This window comes from Pan troglodytes, chromosome 4 (assembly GCF_028858775.2).
Source record: "Pan troglodytes isolate AG18354 chromosome 4, NHGRI_mPanTro3-v2.0_pri, whole genome shotgun sequence".
Lineage (NCBI taxonomy): Eukaryota > Metazoa > Chordata > Mammalia > Primates > Hominidae > Pan > Pan troglodytes.
Genome location: NC_072402.2, coordinates 88188459 through 88205543, shown reverse-complemented (window position 1 = coordinate 88205543; position 17085 = coordinate 88188459). Strand labels below are relative to the sequence as shown.

Genomic DNA, 17085 nt, shown 5'->3' with positions numbered 1-17085 from the left:
TTTGTGAGCTCCCAAAATATTCCCCACTACAGAGAGATACCTGTCACTATGTTTCCATATGTCTAGTGATTGGAACACATATTACTCCGACATCTAAACCAACCCAGAGGCATTGAAACACTTATCACCATATCACATGTCTACTTTAAAGGATGTAAAAACTGGAATAATTTCTGAAAGAAAATATGACTGTGATAAATTCCTTATAAATAATGATGGAGAGAATATGTGGGGGATTTTAAGTTTTTTATACTTCATGAGGAAAATATATTTTAGCCTCGTTATATTTATTGTAATGTTTGTTTATTAAAATATCATATGTTAAACATTGCCTTTTTGTCATATCCTCATGTGTATGTTTATCTCTTAAATAAGATTGTAATTGTATAAGTAATTAATGTAATACAAATAATAAGGCAATTAATACAATACTATAGTATAGACAAAAAATGTTAAAGCATCTATTTCACAGATTATGACATGAATAAACCACAGAAACTACAAAATTGATTGAAATGTGAGCTAAAATCTAGACACTCTGGCCATTAAAAGCAGACTCAGAGAAGTGTGAAAGTTACAACACCTAAATCATTTCTGTTAACTCTAGTAGTTCAGCACAGTCTACATGGAAAAGAACTGATGAACACATTCATAAATTCCTTACAGCAATACTCATTAAAGAGTTTTCTAATTTGTTTTCATAAAGCAGAGTAGGAAGCATAAAATTTGAGTTGTATATCAAGATGCATATATCTTAAGTTTACCAACTTAATTGTCTTCAGTGATTACAACTTCTAGACTAGTCTTCTCTGCCAAAGAGCCAAATGCCACCAGATGGCAGAGGGAATTCAATTTAATATGACTCAGGTTGATTCAGTCAGCTAAATAGTTATTAAGATCTACTCTAAGAGCTTAATACTCTCTTACTACTCTAAGAGATATGAAGTACAGTTCTTGATTTCAAGGTGTTGATATTTTATGAGATAAAAATAAAAATAAATAAGAAGTAGCTTGACTATGAGAGTATATAATGTAATGATAATTCAATTTACCAACATTTATTAGATCATCATAAAGTACTAGATGAAGGGAAATAGATGCAAACAAGCTAACTGCTATGTACAGGAAGAACCAAAGAAAACTATTTATAGTTTCTACAGCCCAGATTTCAGTTATTATCTTTCTAAGCAGTTAGTTTCATAAACTAAAAGTTGTCTATGAGAGCAACCTTCACTTTCTATTCCCAGGCTTTAAATCAATAAGATCTATGAAAAGCCTGCTACTTTGTGCTTTCTGGTAAGATTCCTTTGGTTGCTGTTTCTTTTCCTTTTCTTTCTAGTCAACATGATATTTAACCTTTAATATCATCTTTCTCATTTTACCAGATATTTTAAAAGGTCTGAAATGAGTGCAATATGACAAAACATATCAGTGTTTTAAAATCACTGAAAATGTTGTCTCAAAAAAGGGTTTTTAGAAGAAAAAACCTTTCACACAATTTTAATTATTTGAATGAAGATATTATAGTTAAGGTTAATGCAAGAATTGTCAAGGCAGTGATGTATGCATGATAATTGTGTAGTGTTAACATGTGATTTATGTTAGTCTACTTAATTTCCTTTTATTCCTTTGACATAGTCTCACAATCTATAAAAATAATAATATTGACTATTAAAACGAATTTTTTCGTAAGCTCTCAAGTCAACTAAGGCATTATCTAACTTCAATTAGATTCAGATAGTGTCAAGAAAGAAAATTTGAACTGAATACAACATAGTGTGTAAAAGCATTCATTAGTACTTTTATGTTAAGCTTCTCATTTCATTTCCAACCACAACTAATTATCCTCACTAACTTTATAATTCTGTAGAATGAAAACTCTTCCTGTCCACCTCATATTGCAATAGCTAAACTATTTTTACTTGCTTTTCTTCCTATTCATTTTTCTTTATACAAATGCACCCATAGTGTGACCTAAGAAAAATAAATAACATTCATACCTAGAATAAATTCTTATAATAAGCAACATTTTTGTCCTTGAATCGTATTTTGATGACATTTGCTTTCTCGTTCTGTAGAAGATTAAACAACTTTGAAATGTTTTTGCTTCCTCACTGAACTCAATAGCAATGTGAAATATATATATATATATACACATATGTATTTTCATTTAAATGACTGTATTTACATATAGCTTTCTCACTATCATTGCTTTCTAACCATAAATTCTAAAATTGCAGTTTTGAGTACCTCTTTAACCCATAAGTTATTGGGCAGAATTAATTCTAATAAATAAATTTATGCATTTATCATTTCATATTCATTCCACAGTTTTTATCAAATTAGAATTCGTGTTCCATAAACAAAAATGCTTTAGAGAGATTTAAAGAATCAGATTTATAAAAATGATGGTTTGATGACCTTCAAATTTTCATCAGTAAAATATATAAAGAGCAAATATAAACACGTGCCATTTTAACACAAGCTTACCTTGCCTACGTACTGATAATCAGATCCTGTATATTCTTCAAGTAAGAAAAATTGATTCCACATCCAACCACGTTTTTGACGATGGAGAATTTTGCCATCACTCCTTGGTACACGTGAACTTAAAATTCTTTGCTGTGGCACAGGCGTCCTTCTGAACATTATTTCTGGAGAGCAGAAATGTGGCAGGCATACCCAGAATAGAAACAGTAGCAAAAATTGATGTATTGTCATAGTTCACTTCTTGACAAATCCCAGTGCAGATGAAGAGAAGTGGTGCTATTTTACCCAGTTGATTTTACTGTGTTTCAACTGGTTTCCAACATTTCATCAATGCTTTGTTCATGTTTCCCAAAGCTTCAAACAAACAAACAAACAAACAAAGAAAGTTAGTTGACAACATTATCATTATTACTTTTCATTTAAAATTTAAAGTGATGATAGTTTATTAATAACAACCAAAACATTCATTTTCTTTATTTTTCATACAATAACGAATAGTTTTGAGAAATATTACTTGTCTAGCAATATGTCTACAATGTACAAAAATATAATTGTAAATGTTTATTTCCACCAAATTCTAAAGAAAAGACATTATTAGGCTTTTTTTTTCTTTTGGCACTTTAACAGTTTTTAGTAATTACATTGCTATATACACAGGAGATATAGTTCATTCTGCATGTCAATTTTTTCAGAGTAATTTAATGCAAATTATAATTTTGAAAACAAAACTGATTTAAATAACCTACAGGAATCATGCCTTCTGTTGTACAATTTTATATTTTAATGTTTTTAAACAGCAGCATAATTTCTTCAAATTTAATCCTACTCAGAGGTAAAAGTAAAGGCACAAACAAAACAAAACAAAACAAAACAAAACAAATGAGAAAACTAGGAATGCCTTCCTTTGAAGTGCTCTCCTCTCTTCCCTGTTAGGTTAGCCTGGGGAACACCTAGAGTTTCCTTGAGTAGAAAGTAATCACTACTACAGTGAACCAATTTGTAATATAATTAAATCTAGCAGATAATCTGCTTCTAACTACCTCTACTGCCTGGTCCAGAACTCCACTATACCCCAGGCTGACTATGGTAACAGCCTACTGACTGTTCTCTACACCCTCCGTGCCACTATTTTCTCAACAAAATTTCCTTAGAAATCTATTAAAATTTAAGTCGGATCATGTCATTTTTTTTTCACAAAACACTCCAGTGGTTTCTTATCCCACTGTGATGGAAACCAAAATCTGTCCAATAATACTGCACTCAATTTCATCACTGCTGGCCACCTCTCTGACCATGTTTCACTTTAACCCTCCACCACATCCCCCTAAACTGACTCTTCTCCAGCCACCGTGTCCTTCTTGCTTCACCATGCAATACATTTTACATGCTCCCTTCCTTAACCAGCAACTTCCTACTTGTTCTCTGTGCCTAGAATGATTTTCCTGTAGATGTTCACCTAGCTAGATCCTCTGTTTCCTTCAGGTCTTTCTTTAAAACCGCCCCTGACATTTCATATATTCCAGTATACTCCATGTATTTTATTTATTTATTTATTTATTGTGTACATATTCTGTTTTTCTTCTACAATCCCATGTAGGAAGATAATTTTACTCTTTTCTTCATTACTGTATCACAGTGCATAAAAAAGAATCTTGTCTATAATAGATGTTCAATAAACAATTTGAATGTATGAGTAAATGAATGAATGAATTGCAAGTCAATGCAAATATTTGACTACCATTACCTGCTATATGTTTTTGTGCCCAAGCATTTATGTATAGAGATATATATTTTTGAATTACAGTAATTTTTATATTATTCTTCACTTATATTATTGTGAATATACTTATTTTGTTTTGTCTGTGTGTGTGTCAATTGTCTTTTGTTTCCTAATATGTATGGATTTTATTTCAGGATATAATAAAGTATGTGTTATAAAAAGTGATTTGAGAACCAAAAGGATTGAGTTTCACTTCTCTAATATGGCAATGCATTATAAGTACTCCTGCTTTTACATTTATGCTTACATCCACAGTAATTTGTTAGCAATCTCTTTACTTTTTGTTTCATTATTCAGAAGACTTAAAAGTTAATATAAATGTTTCAAAGAAATAAGATTAATAGTGAAGCAGTGTCTCCCTTGAGTGTATCAAATGACAGTGGAGTCGTCCACAATGCCTGAAGACGTACAGCATGATAGATGGAAATTGTATTTCAATATGTCATGTAATACTCTACTTGGAGTTTAGAAATTATCTGATGCATAAAATGGTCTTACATCACAAAGCACTGAAACTCAAATTGATTGGATTCTAAGTAATAGGAACATTTACCAAAATAGTGGCTTTTATATGTATTAGGATGTGCCAGACGGTATTCTCCAGAAATGTACACTATTCCCAAGAGGCAGGGGAGAGTTTGTGTAAGTGAGGGTTTCTGCTTTCTTCTACAAAAGCTTTAAAACTTATTGAAGAAACAGTCATTCTCATTTCATCTCTTTTTACATTTTTAAAAATTGTCAGCAATTCTATGATGCATTGGTGATCATTTTCAATACAGTTATAACCTTCCCTAGTGTGAAAAGCCTACTCACCAATGTTTTGGAAAAGAGTAGGTGGGGACTATAGCTATAAAAGTTGCTATTGAATAATTGGACCCCACATGCATGAGATCATTTCCTTTGTTATTGTTCTAGTTTCAATTATTTAATGATAAATGTCCTGAAGAATCCCCAGTAAAATGCATTATTTAATACTGATGCAAGATAATTAGAAAGTATATAAAATACATTTTACATAAAGACTACAGTATTTGACAAAAACATTTCGAACAATGACACGGTTAAATAAAAATAGAAAATTATATGAAACAAATCTAACATTTAATTTCTCTGCAGTTAGTTCTTCCTAGTTATGTTCTAAGTAACTAGGAGCCTACATATTAGACATTTCAAAACATTGTGACTTTATTATAAATATCAATAATAATCATCCTTCCAGTAACCTAACCCAAATTACAGAGTATCTTTGGCATTTCCATTTAGCCAAGTGTACCTTTTACATGGTCAGTCAATGCATTGCATTGCTGCTTTTTCCACCCTATGGCTCTCAGCTGTCTTTTTTTTTTGTCAGTGTGTCATCACACTATTTTAAACGATTATCATTTCATGCAAACAGCATACAATAACTACTAACGGCCATTTTCCTTAACCTCAATCTTTCTTATTTAAAATATATCCTACAGGGTGTTAGCTAAATTAATTTTCTGAAGCCCACTTCTCCAAGGCTCAAATCAATTAAAATTTTTGAACATGTCTACCACTGGGAAGATTAACATCAAAACTTTATATTTCATTTCAATATCTGAAACCAGATAATTTTTAAAACATCATTTTGCAATACTTCTAGTTGTTTTAATTTCAACCCTGATATGTAACTTCTTATATGTATAAACTATCTCCCCACTAATATACAATTCTGAATAATATCCAGGTGATTAGAAACATATTGAATTTTCCTCGATAGTAAAAACTGGTATATACAGATGTATCAGTATATGTCTCTTTAATTAACTGATATATTTATAAAAGCCTCTCTAAATATGTTGGACTATTTATGATGAGAAATAAAAGCTAAATTTTAGGATATAAAAATATTACATAAGGGAGCTGTTGTGCTTGCTTGAAATTATTAACAGAATTATAATGAAAAGGAATCAGGTGGGTTGAAACTATTATTAAACTACCTCTCTGACTAAAAATGCTAAAATTAATGAAATTCTATAATTTCAGTTCCAGTTAATTTTATTTTCAGAAAATATTTTCAAAACTATATTTCTTTATTTTAATATCAAAAATAATTTAATATGAATATCCTATGAACTTTAAGAATTATTAAAACATCCTTCAGCCATTCTGCAATCCCATATTTCCTTCAGACCAGTGCTCCTCCAATTTTAATATATATTCACAACTCCTGGGTCACTTGTTAAATATCTATGTTCTCATTCAGTGGGTCTGGTGTGGGGCATAAGATGCAACATTTCTAATATGTTCACCTATAATGCCAATGCAGGTGGACCACGTGCTTTGACTGGCAAAGCTGTAGACCTCCCTCAAACCTAAAATCAACCTCAGAGTGTTTTTATAACTTTTTCCTATTTAGTGCTTCAGCCCCCAGACACGTAGCCTACTACAATGACGGGAATATAAGCTATATGGCGACTGCAGTCAGAAGATCAAAACATTATTTCTAAATACTCTAAGGCCTTTTTCCATGTTTTTTTAACCAGAAGAGTTTGTTTACTTCAAGCTACAGTAGATAGGATAGCAATTTTTCTCTTAATCATGCTGTAAACTATGTTTTTCTTTATATGTTCATTTTAAAGCATTTGTCTCACTGGGTCTCATTTCATTTTTACAATTACAGGACTTTCATTATTCTTCTGAAATACTTATCACAAATATTATTTTCTCTATAACCTGTTAATTTTATTATATAGGCAGCCAAGAACAGCAGATCACAGAATATAATATAATGGGCATTTTGGCACATCTCAATTACTAATTAAGTCTCCACACATCACAGATGATCAATTAAGCTACAATCTATTCTTGGCTAATAAAAGGAATTAGTCCTTCTTCAGTCAATTTATTATGTTGATTAGGATCCTAATGTACCAGCTTTAAAAAATATATATATTATTTATAAGAGTAATCGAAAATGCTAAAGATTATAGATATAAAAGTCCCTGGAGATGGACAATTTTAATCCTCTTAAAGTTTCATAGACCAAATACAGTCTAATAACATTTCAACACTGAAAAATAAAGGAAAATTTTTCAGATGTGTTTATACAATTAAAATGAGTCAGTGCATACTAAATACTTCCTTTTTATTCAGCTGATACCATTTTATGCATCTAGTCTAAAGCACCATGTGAGATAATTGAATCAAAGCATTACACTAAGGACTCAAATAATATGAGTCCATATGCTTGATCATATTATCCAAGAGTTCATTACACATTACCTACTGTGCTCTATTGTCATAGAAAATGTATAATTCTACATTGAATATTTATCACTCTATTTTAAGTATTCTGCATATGTATTTCTGTTTAGACTGTAAGTTTGAGGCAGGGTTTTATGTCTTCCATGCAAAGCTAGCAATATAGAGAATAATGCAAAGTGTTAAACAAGTATTTTTAAATTGGATTGAATATTATAATTATTTGTAAAACATTTCAATACAAAAGAAACTTGCTTTGTTGTTATTTTTAAAAAAAAAGGTGAAGGACCATTTTATGCCTATATCTTATTTGTATTTAACACGACAGAACTCACATAAGACATTAACCAAAAAGGCAATCAATATATCAGTGTTGAATGAAATATACAACACAAAGGTTTGGTAGTCTTAGATAAGTTATCAACCATTGCTAGGATTGTTATCAATGCAGAAGAATCCCAAGAAGCTCTGGTCCTTGCTATTCTTTTCAGACTAAAATTCTCCTTCAAGCAAAACCGTTTGAAATTAGTTTTATTCTCTAGGAATGTGACCTGCACACAAACTGGTAATACACCTCTCCAGCTATACTATGTGCTAACATCTTTATGTGATAATTTGCAAAACCAGATATCAACCATATAAATTTGGGGTCAGTGGGTAGATAAAACATATGGCAGGGATAAAGAGGATTGTTGAATGAGGCACATAACTTCATGTGGCCATTATCTCTAAGATCCCTGCTAATAGGCTAAAGAATAGCATCCAAGAGTTCTTGCTACTCTCTGAGCAACCTTTTTAACTCAGCAGCAAATGTGACAGTCCCAGATGTAACTTGATCCACAAGCAAGTTAGCAGTGCTAATACAGATGTGACATTGCACCTGCTGCCTCCTGAAAGTCTCATTTTACTGTAGCTAGGATTTATTTCATTATGTGGAGAATGGTAGCAAGAATGCTCTGAGGGTTACTTAAAGATGTTTGTATAAAAGCCACCTGGTACCCAGTTTTCTTTGATCCAGGACTTGAACTGCTTCTGTAAAACAATGAGTGAAGAGATAGGAAGAGAGAGTTTGGGAGATTATTAGGATTTCCTTCCCAAGATGGTTTGTCATTCTTCACTTAATTCATTATTATTAGGACATCAAGAAAAAGAGCCATAGCTTGGAGAAAGAATCCATTAAAGATTATTTTTCTTCTAAGTTACTTCTAAGAAAACCATTTGTGCACGTACTAATGAATGGTGTGTAAACTAACTTACTATGCACTTTAGTGTGTTCAACTATGAGAATGTGTAGAACATGCATCAGACTGGCATAAACTGTTCTGCAAAATATGTTTCTGCTGTTATACCTGAAGGTGCAAAAATATACATGACACTCATTTGTGAAAAGCAATCAAAAGTATAAACATAGAGATATAAGATTGGCCATTAACAATCTCCTTAAATGCATAAATATAGATCTTTACGCAAGGATAAGCACAGGAATCATAAGACAAATCTTTGTGGCATGTATTTGTGAGACAGTCAAGGTTAAGAATAAGAAGCAGAAAAAAAATTATCAGCACTAATTTTTGACTCTAATTATGGTTTAATATTTGCACAATACTAAAAACCCACTTTTAGATGGCCCGTCTTATCTCTATGTGTAGTCCCATTTTATAAAAAAAGGATTATCTCCTAAATTATGCATGTGTAGCTGAAATATAAAATTGGAATAATGTTCCATTAGTTAAATTTCATTTTCCTGAGGGCAGAAAGGGGCCAGACTGTAATTAATTCTTTATTTTTTAAAATGCGACTCAATTCTAAATTATACTTACATTGTAGTTTTCAACTTACCAAAAAAGACAATACAAGACTTATTCCTCATTTTCTAATATCCATTTTTTGATTCTTAAAGGGATCAATCCCAAAATATAGAATATAGAATCCGAAACATGTTATTAGTTGTGTAAATCCTTCAATTATTGAGCTATAATACAGTGAGCACCTCAGTGAACCAGTTATTGAAGAAATCATTGTGTTTTTTTCTTCACATCTCAACAGAGCAAGTTTGGGATTTTCTTTCTATAAATAGGGTCATTGATGCTGAGAATTATTCCTTCAGCAATGTCTATGGAGCTCTATCTCAACGGAGCCATGAATTCTGTTGTGTGGAATCTGTAAAATGTAAACAAAATTGAAGTGGTTCTCACAATCCAAGAATTAACAATGGGAATCCATGAAAAGAGCACCTAATCCAAACACGGGTGGTCTGAGAAATCTTTTTGGAGGAAACCACATCCTACCTGGCACAAATGAAAGAGCAGAGCGTCAGTGTGCGTGCATGTGTGTGTGTGTGTGTGTGTGTGTTCTGTACATGCATGCAGATGTACGTGTTTGCAAACACGGACAGGAGTTAAAATGAGTTGTGGCAACACAATAGAGAGAAACTGCGTTTCATGAATTGACATAATGGATCATAGGTATGTAATGGGTTATAAGAAAAGGAAAGAATGTGCAAAGCTCAGGGGGGGAAAGAAATATATACATTAAGGAAATAAAATTATTTTGCATGACACTTCTAAGGTGACTAAGTTCAAAAACAGATTTAGGTCTAGGTCTGATACAATGTGGAGTTCAAAGCAGCTAATCCTTTAGCCACAATTTTTTCTACTGTAGACAGTGTTGGGTTATGTCTTTGATGGGCCCTAGGCAGTTTGTATATGCTTTTTTTTCCTTAAAAAAATAAAAGAAGAAAGAAAATACATTTTACAACTGCATTTAAGCAAAGAGCCATATATTAATATTATATGTTAGAGAATTTTCTTTCATCTAAAAGTTCAGTTTTTTATTTTAAAATAAATTAAACCATTTTCATGGGCCTCCAAAAGTATCATGGGCACTCAGCTGGGTGCCTACTGGGCTTAATGGAAAAGTCAACCATGTCCTTAGCAGCAAACATATCATCATGGACTTTTGTATCCAGCTTTGGAAATCAAATTTTTCTCCCATGGGTTAATATGACAGATAAGGAAACAGTTTAAGAGTAATGTTATGTGATTTGCTCAGTCTCAAACAGTTAGTGTCATAACCAGAAATATAACTTGGGTCACCAGATTCCCTTTACACTGTTCTGAAATCTCCTACATAATTTAGTAATGAATAGATGTTACTATGATTAAAATTTACATGCTAATGCCCTTATCTAGGAGACATCTCAGCTAGCTTCCAGTTTGCTGAACACAGATAAGACAGACCCACTGGGAGTTGGAAGCGTATGAACTACAGACCATGAATATACTTAGACACACAAAATAAGGGTCCAAGAAAAGAATACTAGTTCAAAACATTTAAAAATGTGTGGGATATCTAAATTCCACAGATTGCTTTGATTGCAAACATATCATTGATATGTTGAATTTTAAGTATAAATTTGCTATTCAAATGCCCTTGAGAATAAAGATTCAATAGCTATTTTTTTTTTCTTTTTTAAGAATTGTGCCAGTGGAAGGAAAGCTTGAATGGGTTAAAGTCGTAAATTAGTTGATAAAAAGATATTTTAAAAATTACCTTTAAAAGTGTGGACACATTAAGTGGTTTCTTCTCCAACACTCATTAAATTCACACCCGACCCTAACCCTACCATTATCATCCCCTGCTACTACTCTTGCAATTCCAACTAAATCACAGTTTGCAGTTTTTCATGCAGTAGGTTTTATGACCACCCACTTTAACAAATTTTGGTTTTTGTGTATGTATGTCTGACTTTTTTTGTAGTGCTCACTAATGGTGAAATCATTACTTTTAAATATGTTTAACCATTAGAAAGTATTAGAGTTTATAAGTCTGATTCAGTGAATAATTTGGTGCACAAATCCAGTATAATACTAAACTAATCACTACAACAAAAATTCACACTTATTAAAGGCAGTGAAATTTGTAAGCTTTCAGACATTACAAGAGATTATGCATTAGTCCTTGCACCAATTATATATTTGATCTATATTCAGTCACAATTACTGTGGGAACCAGAGAGATTTATCATTTCAGCAAGTATTTAGTGGGTTAAGATCACTGCCAGAAACAAAGCAGTACATCTAAATTCTGGACCATTAAGCCACAATCTGTAAACTGCCATTCATTCAGTTTAATTGCAAAATAGTATGTCAAGCAGAGTGCTGCCCAGCATTTCCTGTCTTCCTTGAATAGCTGGTATACCTTTTGTGTATACGCGCTCTGTGTTTAAATGATATTTCCTGAATTTGTGCATGGTGATACTTACTACATGATGTTACAGCACTTTTTACCTATTTCCCCAATTAGACATTCCCAACTTGGGAAAATGTATTATTGCATTGCATTGCATGTGTGTGTATATGTGTATATGTGTATGTTCCCTTAATGACCTTTAATGGACTGAGTTAATCAAAGAAAAAATTTCTTTTTGAGTTTATTTTAACTTACTCTCCTGTCTCCTACCACAATCTAGGAATATGCAGTAGTAGATGCTAGAGATAAGAAGATGGGAAAGAGATTAAGGAAAAAATAGTTTATTTAGATTGAGTCTCCTCACTTTCTTACTCCCCTAACTCAGCTATGGAATAAAAATATGGAGTCATAAGGGAAGAATATGTCTCAAGGCCTAATTTTCTAGAATACATGCTTCCTGAATACATTCACTATCCTGATTTCTTTTCTAAAATGTTTATTCACCCTTTTCAAGACAATCTATTGATCATTTTAATAACTTATCTTGGGATTACAGTGGCTTTGTCTGATAATGAAACTCTAAAAACTAGAAGATTTCAATTTTTTAAATAAGAGGAATCAGACAGCCACTAGGGTAGAAGTAAAACAGCTGTGATATATCAAGAGGAACAAAGAACACAACACGATAAGAAAGTACAAGTCTCTGTATAACTACCGGTGTCAGTTTCTGCCTTCATCACCTTTAGTTGTAAAGACCATTCAATTCAATCTGCACATTTTCTCTTTGGAGTCTAACACAATCCAAACAGGGACTATATATGTAGAATATAAAGAATAAAAAACACTTCCCAACACATTTTATGTATGTATCATTACTCTGACACCAAAACGATAAAACATTATTACAAAGAGGAGAAAATCAACAACAAAACAAAATTGAAAAACAACCTTTGTGAAGACAGATACACAAATCTTCACCAAAATATTAGCAAGTGGAAGCAATATGTAAAACATATAATACATCATGACTTCACCTTAGTATAATGTTGGCTCAACATTCAAATGCCAATCATTGTTGTAACTGTCATATCAACAGATTTTTTAAAACTATGACCATTTCAATAGATGAAGAAAAAACATTAGACAAAATCTGACATCCTTCATGATAAAAATTATCCATAAAGTATGACTGAAACTAACTTCCTCAAGTCTTATATAGCAGACCCATAAAATCCTACAACTAGCGTACTTGCTGGAAAAAAAAAAAAAATGCTAACGTTTCCCCCGTATATTCCGGAACAAAGTGTAGATAAGATACCTACTTTTGCCACTTGTATTCAACTTTAAACTGGTTGTCCTAGCCAAAGCAGTGAGGCAAAGAAAAAAGAAATGGAAATCATACATATTGAAAAGGAAAAAATAAAACTGTGTCTATTTGCAAATGGCATGATCCTGAACATGGAACATCCCAGAGAAGTTACATTAAAAGCTACCAATCTAATCAATGAGTCCAGTAAGTTGACAGGAATATGCGATCAAACAAAACAATTAAAGTTTTACATAAAAACAATTAATACTTCTAGATTGAAATAAAAATAAAAATTAAAAATGTCTGGCATGTGGCTCACTCCTGTATTCGAAACCCTTTGGGAGGCAGAGGCAGGAGGACTACTTGAGGCCAGGAGTTCAAGACCAGCCTGTGCAACATAGTGAGACCCCATATCTACAAAAAAATTTAAAAATTAGCCACATGTAGTGGTACATGCCTGTAGTAGCTACTCTGGAGATTGATGTGGGAGGATTGCTTGAGCCCAGAAGTTCACAACTGCAGTGAGCTATAATCATGTAATTGCCCTCCAGCCTGGGTGATGTAGCAAAATCCTGTCTCTAAAAATACAATACAATAAAAAAAATTTACCAATGTGCAATAAAATTGGGTAGAAATTAAACAAAATGTATGCAAGATCACTATGCTGAAACTTTTGTCTTTTGTAATTGGTAAAGATTTCTTTGAGATGATACCTAAATCATGATACATAAAAGAAAAAAACTGACAAATTGCATTTGATGAAAATTAAAAGCAAAAGTCTCTTCAAAGACACAATAAAATGAAAGATAAGTTAGAAACTCTTGGCTGGGCACGATGGCTCACACCTGTAATCCCAGCACTTTGGGAGGCTGAGGCCAGCAGATCACCTGAGGTCAGGAGTTCAAGACCAGCCTAACCAACATGGTGAAACCCCATATCTACTAAAAAATACAAAAATTAGCTGGGCGTGGTGGCAGGTGCCTTAATCCCAGCTACTTGGGAGGCAGGGGCAGAAGAATCCTTTGAAGCCAGGAGGCAGAGGTTGCAGTGAGCCGAGGTCAAGCCATTGCAGTCAAACCTGGGGAACAAGAGCGAGATGTCTCTCAAAAAAACAAACAAACAAACAAACAAACAAACAAAAAAAAAAAAAAAAAACAAAAAAAAAAGAAAGTCAAAAACTCTTAGAAAATAATTGAAAATGTGCCTCTGATAAACCCTTTTTTCGTACTGTATAAAGAATTGCCAAATCTCCATAAATGAAAACAAATAACCCAATTGAAAACAGGGAAAGAACTTGAACAGACATCTTTAGCAAAGAAAATATATAGATGGAAAATAAGCATATAAAGACTTGCTCAACATCATTCAACCGTATGGAACAAAAATTTGAAAATGAAGACTGCAATGCATACCACTACATTAAATTAAAATAGCTAAAATAACATTTTAAGAAGACATTACCAAGTGTTGGAAAGGATATAGAGCAGGGATATAGTATAGGTCTATGACCTGTTAGGAACCGGGCCACACAGCAGGAGGTGAAGAGCCTGTGACCAAGCATTAGCACCTGAGTTGCACCTCCTGTCAGATCCAATCAGCAGTAGAGGGAGGGGGGATTAGCTTCTCATAGGAGTAGGAACTTTATTATGAACTGCACAAGCAAGGGATCTAGTTTGCACACTCCTTATGAGAATCTCATGGCTGATTGCCTGACAATCTGAGGTGGAACAGTCATCCTGAAATGATTCCCCCAACACCTCCTCCCATCCATAGAAAAGCTGTCTTCCACGAAGTGGGTCGTTGGCACCAAAAAGGTTGGAGACCACTGATATAGAGTAATTGAAACTTCTATACCTTGCTGGTGGGAATGCAAAATATCATAGACACTTTAGAAAACAAATTTGTGGTTCTTAAGATGTTACATGTGTACTAATCATTTGATACATTATTCCTACCCTAGGTACTTGTTGAGGAAAAATAAGAAAATTTGTTCACATAAAACTTTTTACGAATGATTATAACTTCTTTATTTATAATCATCAATTGGGAACAACCCAAATGTCCTCAAATGGGTGAATGGGTAAACAAACTTTGGTGCAACCATACAATGACATACTACTTATTAATGTAATGGAACGAACAATTGACACATGGATGAATCTCAAATGCTTTATGCTAAATAGAATAAGCCAGCCTCAAAACCATATACAATGTATGGTTTTATTTATATGGCATTCTTGCAAAAGCAAAAGCATAGGGATACAAGAGAGATCGGTGATGGTTAATGTCTAGTCACCACAAAGTGACAAGAGGTAACTCCCTGGGGAGATGGAAATGTTCTCCATGTTGACTACAGTGGTAGTTATAAAACTGTAGGCATTTATCAAAATTCATAGAACTTTACCCTAGAAAGGATGAATTTTACTATCTGTAAATTTTACTTCCCTGCAAATGGCCCAAAGTTGCATGAAATGATGCTCAGCATCACTAATCAGGGGAATGCAAATCAAAATCACAATGAGCTATCATCTAACACCTGCTAAGATGACTATTACAGGCCTGGCGCAGTGGCTCACACCTGTAATCCCAGCACTTTGGGAGGTCAAGGTGGGTGGATCACTTGAGGTCAGGAGTTCGAGACCAGCCTGGCCAACAAGGTGAAAGCTCGTCTCTACTAAAAATACAAAAATTAGCCAGGCATGGTGGCATGTCCCTGTAATCCCAGCTACTTGAGAGGCTGAGGCAGGAGAATCGCTTCAACCTGGGAGATGGAAGTTGCAGAGAACCGAGATCACACCACTGCACTCCAGCCTGGGTGACAGAATGAGACTCTGTCTCCAAAAACAAAAAACAAACAAACAAACAAAAGATGGCTTTATTTAAAAGGATGAATGCAATGTATAAAAACCATTTTTACCTTCATTGTATTTTTGTTATCAAATATTATTTTAATAATTGAAAACGTTTAAACGTTTAAGAGCATGTAATTTTATGAATTACACAGGAAGCAAAACTTACTACGTATCCATTATATATCTAAATATGCAGCATCCAGAAAAAAGCATTCATTTAAAACTGTTATTTAGATCAATGGTTTCTTTATTCTACTCTGAGACATTGGCGTTTCGAATAAAAAGATGCCCTAAATTGAATGTTCCATTTTGTTTCCTGTTATTCTTTGATTCTAGCTAGTTATCAGTTGTCAAAACAACAGACTAAGCCTAACACCTAACAGCATGTCAAATATATATATTTTTAATCTCTATAACGTCATCAGAACTTTATTTCCTCAGCTTGGCCTGGACACCCTCAGCTTCAGCAAACAGGGAGTCAGTGCAACAGTGCATAAAATATGAGGGCTCTGAAAGCCTGGGCCTGCTTAGGGGAGTGTGTAATTTAATAAAGTGTTCATTGATGTCAGCACATGGGCTCATCAGACTCATGTTGATGCCGATGCCTGCAGCACAGAGACTCCTAGTCCTAATTAGATGACTGAAGTAAGATTACATTTTCCCTTGGAGAAGGCACAAGGGTGGGAGAGTTACTCTCAAAGGGATTTAGATTTACAAGTATATGATGGAACAGAACAAAAATAGGGAAAGGCACACTTTAGGGAAACCAACGAGGGAAATGAACTTAACAGAGTCGCATTATTTATAAGAAGGAAAGTTAAAAAACCACCGTCAGGTGTCTGTTGTTCCTACTTTATTCACACAGAAAGTCTGACATAAATTATAAATAAGGAAAAATATTTTTATGACTTATACGCTAAGCTTACAATGATCCCTGGTAAATCCCAGAGAAATTTTAGCAATATGACTTGGAATTTTAAGTATTATATTATACAGTTTATTGTCTAGGGATGTCTGTTAGTTTTTTATGACTTTTAAAATTCTATCTGAAAAGGTCAAATTAATGATTTCTCAAAAAATTAAATTATGTATTATTCACAGAGCAAGGACATTTTATCTCAGATGACACAATGAAAATTTTGTCATAATGAGGAAAAAGCAAATATGTACCATTTTTGTGAGTGTTTCATTAATATTTTAAATGTTTTATCTCCTAGCCTAATATAAATAGGAGA

The 17085-nt window shown here is 33.1% G+C and overlaps 1 protein-coding gene across 3 annotated transcripts in view; it reads right to left on the bottom strand.

The window, feature by feature from the left end:
* The window catches only part of CDH10 (cadherin 10), a 159436-nt gene that overhangs the window by 104826 nt on the left and 37525 nt on the right, over positions 1 to 17085 (bottom strand). For all 3 annotated transcript variants that reach the window (XM_009449368.5, XM_009449369.5, XM_063811374.1), the window contains exon 2: positions 2491 to 2844. In XM_009449368.5, the coding sequence (XP_009447643.1) occupies positions 2491 to 2721 (231 nt within the window). In that variant the 5' untranslated portion in view covers positions 2722 to 2844. The remainder of the gene's footprint in view (positions 1 to 2490; positions 2845 to 17085) is intronic.